Consider the following 14,977-nt stretch of genomic DNA (forward strand, 5'->3'; position numbering starts at 1 on the left):
TGCAGTAGTCCAAGTGAGACATCACTAAGGTATAAATGATTGTGAGTACAGCCTCCAGTCCAGAAATGACTTCAAATAGCATACCAGATGAACTGTGCAAAGGTCCACCTAGCCACAGTTGCCACTTGCTTTTTGAGCAGGAGCCAGGAGTCTAGAAGGAGCCCCAAACTGCAGACCTTTTCCATCTGGAGAATTGCAACCTCACTGAGAACTAATACAGGTAGTCCTTGGCTTGCAAAGGCAATTGGGACCAGGATTGCCATTGCTAAGTAATGCGATCATAAAGTGTAATGTTATATGACCGCATTGCTTAGCAACAATAATCCTGGCAGTCCTGGTTGCTGTCGTAACCCCAAGATGCATGGGTCATTAAGCAAGAAGCAGTGGGAGTTCCAGGTAAGGAGCGCAGGAGTCCTGTGGGGGGGAGGGGTGCTGCATGTGAGTTGGGGGAGGCTGGGGGATGGATGGCACGATGCCGTGTGAGTGCAGGGAGGCCAGGGGGGCTTACCAGAGCAACTTGCAGTCTTCCCTGCCAACTTCCCCTTTGACTTTGTTTATGGGAAGCCGGCAGGGAAGATCACAAATGGCAATCACGTAACCACAGGGCACTAGAACCGTCATAGTGCAAACCAGTTGCCAAGCGCCCAAATCACAATCACGTGACCACGGGGGTGGTGCGATGGCCAGAACTTCAAGGACCGATTGTAAGTACCACTTGTTCAATGCCATCACAACTTCAAACAGTTGCTGAATGAATGGTTGGTAAGTGAGGATTACCCGTAATGGGAGCTTTCTGGAACTGGGTAGCTCCAAATATCTACAACTACTCAGTGGTACCAGAGTTGAGCCTAAGTCTATTCATCTCCATCCAGACACCACAGCCTCAGGCACTGAGACAGAACCTTAATAGCATCACTTGGTCAGACAGGAGTTGAGATGTATCACCTAACCCTGTGCCTTTGGATGATCTCCCCTAGGAATCTTCATATAGATGTTAAACAGAAATGGCAAGAGGGTAAAGCGCTAAACTCTAAAGCACTTCACACATGAGGGAAAATAGCCATTTAAGTTGTTCTTTCCCAGTATAAACCTCACATGGAACTCTTGGGTAATTTGTCAGCAATAAATGTCCATATTTTAATCCCCTCATTATTCAGAATATCATAGCTATGAGAGAAGATGAAGTAATCCCCTCATTACTTTATTCCTTGATGGATTTCAACTGAATATGTCACTGTCTCCATAGAAATATATTTGATTTGTGGTCATGTGAGACAGAAAGCTTAGTCTGAAATGTTTGATCTATTTTGCACATGCACTTCATCACAGCAATCGCAGTCACTAAATTATAAAAAAGTCAGTCAGCTTTCCTCTTGGGACAGTGACAGTAGTAGTCCAACACATCTACAGGGCATTAGTTTTGAGATGGTGTATTTTCAGAGTAGCTACCCAGTAGCAGAATTAATTCAATTCAATTCAATTCAATTCAATTCAATTCAATTCAATTCAACAGATAATCTTGGAGGAAGGAATTAATCTAGGACATAAACAAGGCACTTTCTCTCAGACCTACAGTCACATGGAAGTATTGGGCTTCTCAAGTTCTATTGACTTACCACAGAGAGCATTCGTGCAGGAATAGTCATCTGGGCACATAGAACATGGAGCTCCTAGGGTATATGGCTTACGTCCCCTTATATTTCCCCTAGAAATTAAAAAGTGAACATGTGATGAAAAGAGCAGAGCAATTCCATAGAGAAGAGCTTGTTTCTAAGCTTATCTCTCTCCTATAGAAGGTAGCAATCACTAAACCTTAGAAGATGGTCATCTCAGTAGCAGCAGCATCTAACCAGACAGTCAAGAAGAAAGTTTAGGCATCAGCTCTTTGGTACCCATCAGTGATCATTTAGTACCAGGAATTCCATAAGGAGGAGGAGTTAAGAAAAAGATACTATGTCATTCTGGAATACAGTAATTTACACAAAAGGCTCATTTGAACACATGTTTATGTGTTCTGGGTATTTATATGTTTGTAATAAATTTCTAAGTATTTATAGAAGAGAATATATGTAGCTCAGGGTTGAACTGTGGAGTCCCTGGGGTTCTCTGAGCTTGGTTGTTTTCTTGCAGACGTTTCGGTACCCGACTAGATAATTTCTTCAGTGCTAGAAGAGAGTGGGGTTTGCTCTCTGTTTATATACAGTAGTTTGCCAGTGTTATAAGGCAAAAAGAAAACACCCAAGCTCAGAGAACCCCAAGGACTCCACAGTTCTAAGTATTTGCTTGTGTTTTTATTTGGAACTTTGGATGCTTCGATTCAGGGATATCTGTGAGGGAGAGAGGTTAAACTAAAGTCAAGATGGCAGCCACACATGCTCAATAAAAGCCCCACCCCCTTTTTACATGTTTCCTATGGACAACACACTTTAAAAGGGGATGGTATCTATTGTGTGGTCACAGTCAACATCTTTACTTTTTTGACACTACCCCCTGCTTTGACTGGTGGTAAAGAGAATGTAATTATATTAATGTTAAGTATATATGTGTGTAAGTATTTATGCTCCAAAAATAAATTAACTACCATCGAGTGAAACCTTTACTCCAGAACTTAGGCTGACAATGATTTACAAAGAATTCTTCTTTAATTCTAAGGTTATTTGATACCAAGAATAATTGTAGTTTAGGTAAGATGGACTCATGAAGTGGGTTTACAATGAAATCCCTAGAACTCGTAACTCATTCTAGAACTAGAAACATACACACAATTAAACTCAGACAATTATTAACAGTAAATTCTGTACTGTAATCAAATATCAGTTATACTTTGATTAGAAAGGGAATAGCGCTTCTTTTGTACAAAGGAAGATTATCTGATTAACAGTTGTGGCAATTCTGCACATTTAATTCTATAAATTGCATTTATATTTTTTGTGACTGATTTGTCTTGAAAGAAAGGAAAATATTACCAGGGCTACTCTATTTAACTGAATATATAAGGTAATCTTGGAACTATTCTCTTTCAAAATAAGTTGACACATGGTAGATAATTCATTTGCCTATGCATTGTTGGTATTAATTCATATTCAGGGGTGTTCTTAGGGTAGGGTCAGAGAAGTCAAGATGGTGACCATGATGGTGTGATTGAAGTTCTGCCCACTTTTTATGTGTATCAGGGTTGACTATACCCTGCATACACTCCTCTTCATATTTTACAGGTTTCTAGCCCAAGGGAGAAATGCTAAGAAACAACCAAACCATCCAATCTTGCAAACTGCTAATGCACCCTTCACAAAACTATGTCATGCACTCTCACATTGTAAATGAGGTGGCTTTGTGGTACACTCACAATGTTTGCATCTACACTTAATGGGGAGCAATGCTGACTTTTTCTGTGTCACCTTCTTCCTTGTTAACAGATATGTTTGATTATGAACCGTCTCACCCCACCAGAAAACTGTTTGAAGCAACTGCCAGTGCAACAGCTGAGGAATTTCAGTCAGCACAACAAAGCAGTATATTCACATGGAGTAGTGGAGTCTTTTAACTCTTGCTTTGCATTCAGTAGAATCACATTTCTGCTATTGATTTAGGAGAATAAGTATGTTTTACACGCCCCTTTGTTGCAGTTACTATCACATTTTTCATATGTCATTGATTCTGACATAAGTTCATCAGTTTTTTCATTCTTTCTTGAGCAACGGTCAGCTCAGAAATGGCCTTCATTTGTGGAGAGAGATGGTGGGAAACCCTGAAGCCCATAATAGGGACCAATATATACTTTGCATGCAAAAGACCCCATATTCAAGCCTGGGTATCTCCAGAGAAGATGGAGAAGACAGAGAATCTGATGTAGCATCAAATCACAGGAAACCCTCTGTCTAGATGCTGGAGGAAGAGAGGTGCTACAATAGAGGCATATAACATCACCCAAGCTTTGGCAGATGTGGGCAGAGAGGCAATTAGGTGAAAACCAGGTGTGTTGAGATTCAGAACTGATGAAAGGAATTCCCTTCCTACACAACATGGAGAGGACTTCCATACAGGTTTTTGCTCTGCTCCAGAATCAGTTCAGTGCCTGGGTGATCTCTATCTGACACCTGCATTCATTTCTGACTCAGTGGCAGTGTAACCAGAAATGCTGAAAAGGCCCTTGTTGAAACAGGGTTGAAACTCTGTATGTGGGCAGGCTGCCTCCCTTGCTTCTCCCCTCCTTGGAGATGTTCAGCCAATGAACTTTCATTGCTCCCTACAGAGGGATAGTACCTTGGCAGCTTTGCATCTGCTTCTCATAACAATCACTCCCAACAGAAGGACAATGTAGGCATTTTGACTGTACACATGATTAATATATGATTAGTTCTACTTAGTATAAGAGGGATGGATGCTTTTGTGGAGGAGGATCCGTTTTTTCCTTTCTTTTCTGTTTGTGGGTGTATGTGCACACTGATTATTTACTGGCTGATTTACTGGCTTCATATGCAGCTCCAGTTGCAGACAACTGGAAGTGCACGTTCATACCAGCAGATTACATTAAATTCTACTGAATTGCTGTCAATCTAAATAGTCTTTTCTGAAGAGCACCAAGCTGGGAAATACTGAATACTGAGTTAATACTGAATTAAACTCACAATTAGGGCAAATCCATACTTTCTGTGGCCCCTCCATCTGTATTGGCCACCTAGCACTTCTTGAGTGCTCTTTTCCAGCTTGAGTCATCTTAAGCCCTTCCAAGTAGATGGTATGCAATACTTCCTTCCAATCTAGTGACAACACCCTCTCTGATGAGTTACAGGGCCTGGCACATTCTCCTCACCTTTCCAATGGTTGCTGCCCTATGCAGCCGTCTTGTCCTCGGCTTCCAGCTTCTGTTGTAGATTTCATAGTCAGCAGCTGCTACTTTTTTTACAGTCTTTCCTTGATCCAGTGATGGCCTATAAGCCAATGAACGTTCTTTCTAGAAGCTCATCACTCCATTCAACCCTTACATCTCCTAGTTGTACTCTCGGTTTCTGCCCAGACTGTGGAAAGGATGGTCCCCTTGCTTTCCCACCCCTTATCCACAATACTGCAAAACTTCCCTGTTCTTTTTTAATTCTAATCAATTCTTCCTTGCTACAAAGTTCGCGCAGACCTGCACTGGAACATAGGAATGAAGAAACAACCTGCTCTTTTGCTTTGATCCTCATAGCATCAGAATGATGTTGGCACAATAAGGGGGAAAAAAGAGTTTGCATTAGCACTGAGGGAGAGAATGTGGGGAGGGAGTGTGAAGTCATCAATGTGTGCAAGCATCTGGGAAAGCAAAGGAAAAGAAGGGGGACTAGTGAGGAGGGAACAATCCCTAAAAGGAAAAGGTAGGCACTGGGAGACCAGCCCATAGAGGGTCCAGCAAATAAGGTCTGGCTACCCTGCAAGAATGGGAAGAGCAAGAAGCCAGAGAATGACAAGGTAGGTTTTGCAGTGGCTGTAGTTCTGACTGAACACCAAGCTGGCCCTTTTGCCAACTTGTTGCAATCCAGAATGAAATTTTTAAAGTCAGCTTCAGGAACAGCTGGGAGCAGCTGAGCTGGGAGTAGAAAAGCAGTTTAGGCTGCTGTGTGGAATTGTCCTTATTCTGATTTGGTATAAGGCAGCTTTCAAATGACAATACAAAGTGGAAATCCAAAGGAAATCTAACCCATCCCCAACTCTGGCAAGAACAAACTTACGGGGGCTCGTAGTTGCAGACGAATAAATGCATGTCAGTATCATTCGTCAATTCCAGGGTTTTGCAGAATGTTGTCCCACAGCCAACACGTTCACTGGTGGCCCAAACTACCTATAGAAGCAGGGCAATAGGACATTTATTTGTTATTACAAGCAAAAAAGATGTCTACAGCTGACTAACCCTTTATTTGGATACTGAAATCATTCATCTACATGTTTTCCTGAGAATCTTTCAGACAAAATGTCAAGTTTTGCATTCATGGATTTTTTTGTACATGTTGGCCAATATTTTTACTTACATTTTCAAAAGGCTCATTTCTGAGCTTCCATTGCAATTACAGTGCCTTTTTTTCCTAACATGAAGTAATATATTATTATTAGTTTCACCTTCTTTAGAAGCGTAGACATGACCTTGTTACAGATGGTGTTTAATCAAATATCTCTCCATGAGTGGAGTGGCATGCAACAATTCCTCTCTCTCTCCATCCTCAACTCACTATTTGCCATCGGCCATTCTACTATGAATCTTTTACCACAAGATGTCCATGTGCCTTGGAGTTCAATCCAGTTTGTCTTATTGCAAAGGTAGAGATACTAGCATCCATCTAGATTTTGATGGGTGCTCATTCAGATCAGGCCGGGTTACAGATAATAAGAGTCCTAGAAGATCAGAGGATCAGAAATTTCCAAGCCCCAGTTTATTGTATTATTTTCCTTTAAAAAAATACAAATTGATATTATGCAGTGTCCTGTGCACATTAACTGTTTTGGAAAGGAGGTGTGGAAGCAGCTGCTTCCCTCCCACTGAGCAACAACCTCAACGTTAGATTAGGGGAGTACTGGATTTATATGCTCAGTCAGTCTTGCTACTTCATAGGGACATTGTAAAGATATAGAGGACAATGGCAGGAGATAGGCCACTCATTCTATTGAAATATTAGCATTTTAATGAATTGTTCCCAACAAATATAAGAGCAATATAAAATGAAAACAATCCATCAGAACTGGGAAGATCCAGGTTCAAATCTGCAGGCAGGCAGGCTGAGAGCTTCACCACTATCCCACAGAGGGTTATGAAAATGAGTTCCCCGTAGCCAAAAAAAGCAGGTTTTAACTCAGAAAAGGCTGTCATTTCCCCAACAGCAACAATTGGTTGGAGTTATTCAGCTGAATTCAGACCATGTCATCAGGTTTCAGTACCACTGAAAACCAGCAGGACCCATTATTCATGAATGCGTGTCCCGTTGGTTTAATTAGAGTTGGAGTCTAGAGTTAGAGTTGGATCCAACTTGCAGTTAATGGAAGACAGTTTCTTGTTTTGTTAAAAGTGACGATATGTACTAATCTAATCAGCACTGTGTGCACCCAAGCTCTTTTAAAATGAAAATGAAAAAGAAAAGTCAGTAACTGATGAGTGGCTTAAGATGCCTCTTACAAGACTAAGGGAACAAGTTATCTACACAATCTTGGCTGGGAATTAAAACTGAAGCCAGAAGCTAAGACGTTCAAAGAAATCCACACACTTGTAATCACTGTCTATTCTGCACTCCATAGAATACCTTCTACCTTTCTATCCCTTATAAGCTCTCTATCACTGTGGGGTCTCTTCCTTTCAGTAGGTAGCACAATGATACACTATTTCCTAGGCATTGATTCTAAGCATCTATCAAGATATAATTAGATACCTGGGTGTAATGACCACACATTTCCCCCTCTTTACATGTCAACGTGCTGATATTATAAAACTGGTACTCGTTATACCACTCGTCCATCGCTCTCTCCAAATCCAATTCTCTTCCACTCATGGCAAAAAGATTCTCGCCTCGGAGGCCACGTTCTTTATTATGTTCCCAAATGCATTTTGTTGAATAGTCTTTGGCAAAGGCTTCCAGTTCTGAATCCCAGCGCTGAAATCACAATAATTCCAAAACGCCATCAACATCATCATCCCACAGATGGGCAAAGTACAATAATGAATACTCATCCCCCCAAAAAGGTCAGGCTTCGTAGCGATAGGCAGGCTTGATGCCAGCATGAGGGAGAAGAAAAATGGGGTCAAGAATCTAAATAGTTGTTTCCAGTTTCAGCTGGAAATCATTTGCACTTTGTATGTAGAATATTATCCATCCAAATTAGTTCATATACCCCACATTCCAGGTTGCTCAGAGACTCTTGGAAAGCTAAAGCTACTTATTCAACCTTAATAATTTCTGGCTATTGAACACAATGAATGCTGGTTCCTGAATTCCTCTAGCGACATTTACAGATTCCAGCCAAAGGTAAGTATGTCTGCAAATCAGAATGCAAGATTATTAAATTACCACATAATTGCTTCCTTCTCCATTTTATTGCTGAAATAAGGAAGCTGAGAGGATGGGAAGAGAAGATGAGTTTTCAGACATAAATACCATACAGAAATATGTGCAACAAGAGCTAGAATCCTGAGATTCAGTGGGTTTTGATTTTCCTTACTTGATAAGCATGTTTGTTTCTGCATCATGTTATCTAACACAGGCAGTGTCAACATCAAAATATTTTTATATTCAATATATTTATAAAGCAGCCATAGAACATTTTCAAAATATTTCAGTATCTTTCCTTTATATCACATGGTACATAATGCAAACTTACACAGTGCCAAATCTATCAAGTGGGTTGATTGAAAACTTGCTGAATGAGGTGGTAACATTCTGAACTAATCATTCTGAACTATAGCTGGGAATATTTTTAAAGTCTCCATGGCATCTTCTTCATATGGAGTAAGGTAGCACACATTCCCCCAAAGAGAGGGGAGGGGAGAGGGATTGAGGCTAACTCTTGTGGTGAACTAGGCCATTACATCCAGAAAGGGTTTTATGCAATAGGGCCGTGGTGCATTTAAAAATTCTCTCTCTCTCTCTCTCTCTTTTCATATGATTTTATTTTAAAAAATGAAAAGAAATATAAAAACGAACATAAACTAATATGGAATAAAGAAAAGAAAGACAAAGACAAAGACAAAGACAAAAGTGCAGAGAAAGTGAAAGAAAATATAAAGTAGCTTCCTCTTTTCTTTACAGCAGTTGTAAGTATAAATTACCTCTTACTCTATGGTTCCAACGTGACTCTCATGTTTTCTATAATCTATTTTTTTTTCTAATCATCAAAGCCATAAATCATATGTTCATTTTTTTCTGTTGCATGCAAAAAGTCTATAATGGGCTTCCAGTCAGCAATAAACATAGATAATGTTTTTTCTCTGATTAAAAAAGTCAAGTTTGGCCACTCAGCAAGTTCCATCATCTTCACCATCCATTCTTCTTTCCACCTTTGTGCATATAATAATCTTGCTGTGGTTATCGCATATAAAAACAAAGTTCCATAACTTTTTTCCAAATGTTTGTCCATCAGTCCCAAAAGAAAAACCTCTGGTTTCAATTGTAAATTATTAATCTTTAAAATCTTCTGAATTAGTGTATGCATTTGAATCCAAAACTCTGGCTTTTTTACACATCCACCAAGCATGATAAAATGTCCCTTCGTGTTGTTCACATTTCCAAGATAAATTTGAAGTACCTCTATACATTCTAAATAATTTCTCCAGTGACATATACCAACGATACTTTATTTTATAGAAATTCCCTTTAAGTTTATAACATAGTGTAAATTTAAATCCTTTCATCCACATATTCTCCCACTGTTCCATTTGTATATTGTAACCAACATTTTTGGTCCACTTTATCATACATTCTTTTACTTCTTCTTCTGTTTCAAATTTCAATGAAAGTCTGTACATTTTAGCAATAACATGTTCATCAGTGGTACACAGATCTAGTTCAAACTCAGTCGTACACTGTTCAAAACCAAAAGTTCTTTTGTCTACTTTAAATCTTTCTAATAATTGTACATAACAGAACCATTGACAAGTATGTCCTCAATCAATCAGTTTATTACAGTCATAGACCAGTACAAAATGCACATAACATGTTTAATTAAAAATCTTAGATATAATAATCACAAATAAAATCTATATCGTAATTATAATTTGGCCACCTAAATGTCATTTATACATGAAGTCAAGTGGCCTATACTGTAGTGTAATTATTACTCCTTAAATTATGATATCCTACAATTATTGATCGTTAAGTATAATAAAGGTGATGATAAAATGATAATATCTAAAACTGAAGTATGTTGGTTATATAAAACTATTTACAATAAGATATTCATCAAATTCCGATGAATCTTTATTGCTGCTGCACAGAATCTAGCTACCTGCGCTGTGACAAGTATGTCCTTCTGCCACTAGATCTTCTCTTGATTTTATTTTGCATTCCTCTTGACAAAATTCGAATATCTCGTAAGTTAGTCATTTGTGTTTAGTTATCATTTCTCATCTATAGAATGCTTCTTGTGCTGAGAGCCACAAAAGTGTTTTTGGGCACAACCTGGGTTTGTATCTATTTCATATTCTCAATATGGCATGTCTAACAAAATTATTTTTGAAATCTACATTAACCTTCGCTTTGTTGTACCATGAATATCCATGCCACCCAAATTTCAAGTCATGTCCTTCTAACTCCAAAAGCCTTCTATTTCTCAGCAACACCCACTCTTTCATCCAAACTAAGCAACAAGCTGCAAAATACAATTTCAAATCAGGTAAGCCCAGTCCTCCTCTTTCTTTTAACATCTTGCAACACCTTATATTTAACTCATGGGTTTTTCTCCCTGTCACACAAATTTAGATATACCCTTCTGCCATTGTTTAAATGGAGCATCAGTTGTCAAAACAAGTATTGTCTGAAACAAAAATAACATTCTAGGTAAAATAGTAATCTTAATCACAGAAATTCTCAATTGTATTTTCTCCCAACTTAACGTATCTTTTTAAAACTTAATTCCATGTCTTAACATATGGAAATGTTATTAATTTTGAAATAACATACAATTCATATTTGTCATAGTAATACCCAAGTATTTTGCATTCTTTTCAATCTTAAAACCTGTTTTATTCTTGAATTCTGTTTGACCTTGTATTTTCATATTTTTATTAACATCTTCATCTTCTGTTTATTGATCTTAAAGCCTGCTAATGCACCAAATTCTTTTAATTTACCAATTAGTATTTCAATTCCCTTTAAAGGATCTTCCAAACCCAGCACTAAGTCATCTGCAAAAGCTCTTAATTTTTACTCCCACAATCCTCTCATCTTGTCTTATGTCTCCATTCAATATTTCAAGAAGCAAAATAAACAGAAGAGAGGACAGTGGGCAGCTATGTCTTGTTCCTTTTTGTATCTCACATGGTTTTGTTAGATCTCCATTGACAATAATTTGTGCTTTCTGTGAAGTATAAATCAATTTTACTCATTTTAAAAAATTCTCTCCAAAATTCATATCTTCCAAAACTTTAAATAGGAAAGTCCAGTTCAAATTGTCAAAAGCCTTCTCTGTATCTAAGAAAATCAATGCAGCTTGTTTTTCATTATGTTGTTCCAAATATTCTAAAACATCCAGCACAGTTCTAACATTGTCCTTTAACTGTCTTTTAGGTAAGAACTCACATTGGTCTTCATGAATAAATTCTGGCAAAATTATTTTCAGTCTCTCTGCTAAAATCATTGTGAACAACTTATAGTGATTATTCAATAACGATATCAGTCTACAGGTAGTCCTCACTTAATGACCGTTTGTTTAACAACAGTTCAAAGTTTCAACAGCCTCAGAAAAAGTTATTTACAACCATTGCAAACTGTCGCACCACCCCCTGCAGTCATGGATTGCAATTTGTGACCTTTTTTATGACAGTTGTTAAGCACATCATGTAGTCATTAAGCGAATTCTGGCAAAAAAGTCCATTGAGGAAGCTGGATTCATTTAATGACCATATGATTCACTTAATGACCACAGTGATTCACCTAATGACCATGGTGATTTGCTTAACAATCGTCATAAAAATGGTTGTAAAATCAGGTCTGGACACGTGGTGACTCACTTAACAACTGCCTCACTTAACTACCAATTTTCTAGCCCCTATTATGGTCATTAAGCGAGGACTACCTGTATAGTTTCTTGTTAACATCAAATCTTGTTCTTCTTTAGATATTAGTATATATTAGCCTCTTTCCAAGTCTCTAGCATCTTTCCTCCCTGTAAAATAAAATTTATTGCATTTTATAGAGATTGTAAAAGTTCATCCTCAAAACATTTATAATAAAAACCTGATAGTCCATCTGATCCATGCACTTTTCCTGGTTTAATCTTTTTTATAGCTTCAGAAACTTCCCTTATTGTTATAGCCCCAATCTTTGTTCCTTTGTAATCCTTGGTAAATTTTGTTGTTTTTTTTTAGATATTCATCTATTTTCTCCAAAGTATGTCATGTCCTTTATACAAATTAGAATAATACTGATGGAATGCTTTTTGCATAGCCACATTATCCATTAATACAGTCTCTCCCTCTTGAAGTTTAAGTATCATTTTCTTTTCTTTTTCTTTTCTTAGTTTGTACGCCAACCATTTCCCTGGTTTATTTGCAAATTCAAAATTTTTTGCTTTATATCATTCATGTTTATTTCCATTTTTCTTACTGTTAACATGTTGCTGTAAAAGCTTAATTTGTTGAGAGATACTTATCTTCTCTGGAAATTCCTTTAGTTCTTCTTTTCTTTTTATCTCATCCAAAATGGCCTGTGTTTTCTCTTGCCTCTTCTTTTTGACTTCAGTATTAGGTTGTATAAAATAACCTCTAATAAAAGCTTTACTTGTGTCCCAAATCATTCTCAAATCAGTGCCTTTAATAAAAATTTTCATAAAAATGCTCTCTCAATGCAATAAGCTTGCTCACCCATCAGAGAGGGCTTCAGTCCAAAAACTCACAAGCTGCCACCTCATTTGACATCATGTGGAGAAAGATTCTCAGGCCAGTAGCTGGTATGAATCTCCTTTTCCCGAGAAAAGGAAAGGATAGTAAACATGCAAACTCTCCCTGCCGCAATATGCCTAGCTGAACAGCTGTGCTAGGCTAGAGCCAATGCAAACATCTGGCATACTTGTTACTTAATAGAGTCCAACAGCTGCTTGTCAACTAATCCCTCCAGTGTAGTGATAGACAGGCCCTTCTTATCCAGCTGTGCTCCTTAGGCTACTTTAGAAGCAGTTGTCAAGCAGGAAGAACTTTTATGTATGGAGAATGACTAGGGAATACTATGGTGCACAACTCAAGTTAGTACTGAGTTTTGGACCATATTCTGTTATACAGTTCCAAGTGTCTCTAAGCTCTGTTGCAAAATAGTCGAGCAAAGGCATAGATTCAGTTGCAGAAGTGCTAAGAAGACTTCCTGAAAGGACTCATTTGCAATGCAGAATGCTGTCATCAATTTAGTCAAGAGGGGAATGAAATTTGCTTTACTCTTCCAAGTATGCAATGCAACACTGGTCTACACTTGATATTTAACATAGGATTTGCATCCCTGTGATGAATGTGTCTTTTGGTACAAGCCATATCATTCTGTAGAACTTTGTCACAGTTATATATGTTGGGCAGGATTCACACTGTCAGTTCCACAGACTGATATATGTTGAATGGTGGAATCTCACCTGTTTTTATGAACTACAGATTTTTCTTTGCCATCAAGGAATTTTGTATCTCAATGCATACAGTAATTTCAGAATATCTGATGCTTATCTGATTTTGTAAAGGGGAAAAAAATCTAAAGAAGAATAACCAAAGGCAATGGATTCTATACTTCAGAGAATCATCTATCTCTAAAGAAGCTTACTGCTGACCTGCCATTTTCACAATTTCCCTCTTGCCTAAACATAGGGCTAGCATATTTGAGCTGTAAAAATCCAAATGGCCACTAAATGGCAACAAGATACTGAAAAGTCTAACGAAAGGAAAGGAAAGGAAAGGAAAGGAAAGGAAAGGAAAGGAAAGGAAAGGAAAGGAAAGGAAAGGAAAGGAAAGGAAAGGAAAGGAAAGGAAAGGAAAGGATAATGATGAAACACATCTATTTCTATGCAGTGCAAGATGAGTTACATCTTTACACAAAATACTGCAACTCTCTTTTTAATTGAGTTGAACACAGACCACCCAGAACTGTATTGCCTGCTCTTTCCTTTCCATCAATATACAGTCAATTCAAAGGCTGAAAGTCGACCAGTTCCAGGACTACAGACATCTGAACACTGCAGTCCTATCCACCCCCACCACTAAAAGGTTGTCTCCGCTGTTCTAGAACAGTTTTCTCCAGTATGGTTCCCTCCACAGCTCCCATCAACCCTGCCAATGGTCAGGGACAAGAGGTATTCTAAGTAAGAAAACTTGCAGAGACCCAACTTGGGCAACATGGATGTAGAAAACTTTTCTTATTTCTGATTATCCTGTTTTTATAGTGGCAAAGGAACAAAGATATATGCTTACTCACTGGGTGCTGGGCAGGGGAGGGAGGAAGAAAGGCATGGCATGAGGAGATACAAGGAGGGATTTTGACTCACATTTGTTGAGTCAAAAAGTTGACTTTGGGGTGGATGCTTAAGAGAGAGAGAAAAGCTTCCCACACTTACTCTAGTATAAAATTGGTGGTCCTAAATCTTATTGTAGCTTTAATAAGGAAGGAAAATGGCTCATTAAAATAAGCATTTATAAAAATGCCTCAGATTATTGAACAACATTTAGAATTTCAATCATTTCAGGATGGAACCAGTAGCAGGTGAGGCCATTTCTTCAGGACTTTGTGTTTGAAGTAACCGGCATTTCTATCCCAGGTTTTATTACAGGTATTTGAAGATGCAAATTCCTGGAGAAGAAGGGATTTTTATAATTCTCCATTGTTAAAACTTCCATAGAAAGAAACCATAATATACAATCAGAACAAGATGACAGAATCCTGAGCACTTCAGATTGCTCTCAAAGAATGCTACTTTTAAATATTTATGCTTGCACAAACTACATACAAACACACACACACATGTGTACACATGTCTCCGTGCACATATATCTTTTTCTGCCACAAATAAAGAATTGATGCAGCAGTGGATGAACAGTTCAAGGTTAGTTTGCTCCTTCATATAGGCTAAGGTATCCATGGGAGAGGGTGTCAAAAAAGCCCAAAATGGCAACTACAGCCACATAATTAAAGCCCTGTCCCTTTCTTACATGCATCACACATGCAACACATATGGAAGAGTGCAAGGGTTTTAATCATGGCGTAACTGCTGCCATTTTGACATTTTTGGCCCCACCCCCTGATGCAGACTATTCCTACAGTCTGCTCAGTTCACAGCC

General features: G+C 38.2%; 1 protein-coding gene across 1 annotated transcript in view; it reads right to left on the reverse strand.

Moving 5' to 3' along the window:
* PI16 (peptidase inhibitor 16) overlaps positions 1 to 14,977 on the reverse strand; it is a 30,261-nt gene that overhangs the window by 6,049 nt on the left and 9,235 nt on the right. The window contains exons 2-4 of the mRNA XM_007422986.3: positions 7,392 to 7,613; positions 5,709 to 5,818; positions 1,617 to 1,705 (exon numbers count right to left, since the gene is read on the reverse strand). Coding sequence (XP_007423048.2) covers positions 1,617 to 1,705; positions 5,709 to 5,818; positions 7,392 to 7,613 — 421 coding nt within the window. The remainder of the gene's footprint in view (positions 1 to 1,616; positions 1,706 to 5,708; positions 5,819 to 7,391; positions 7,614 to 14,977) is intronic.

This window comes from Python bivittatus, unplaced genomic scaffold (assembly GCF_059951505.1).
Source record: "Python bivittatus isolate LINGU-HERP-01145 unplaced genomic scaffold, Pbiv_v1 ctg000700_np1212, whole genome shotgun sequence".
Lineage (NCBI taxonomy): Eukaryota > Metazoa > Chordata > Lepidosauria > Squamata > Pythonidae > Python > Python bivittatus.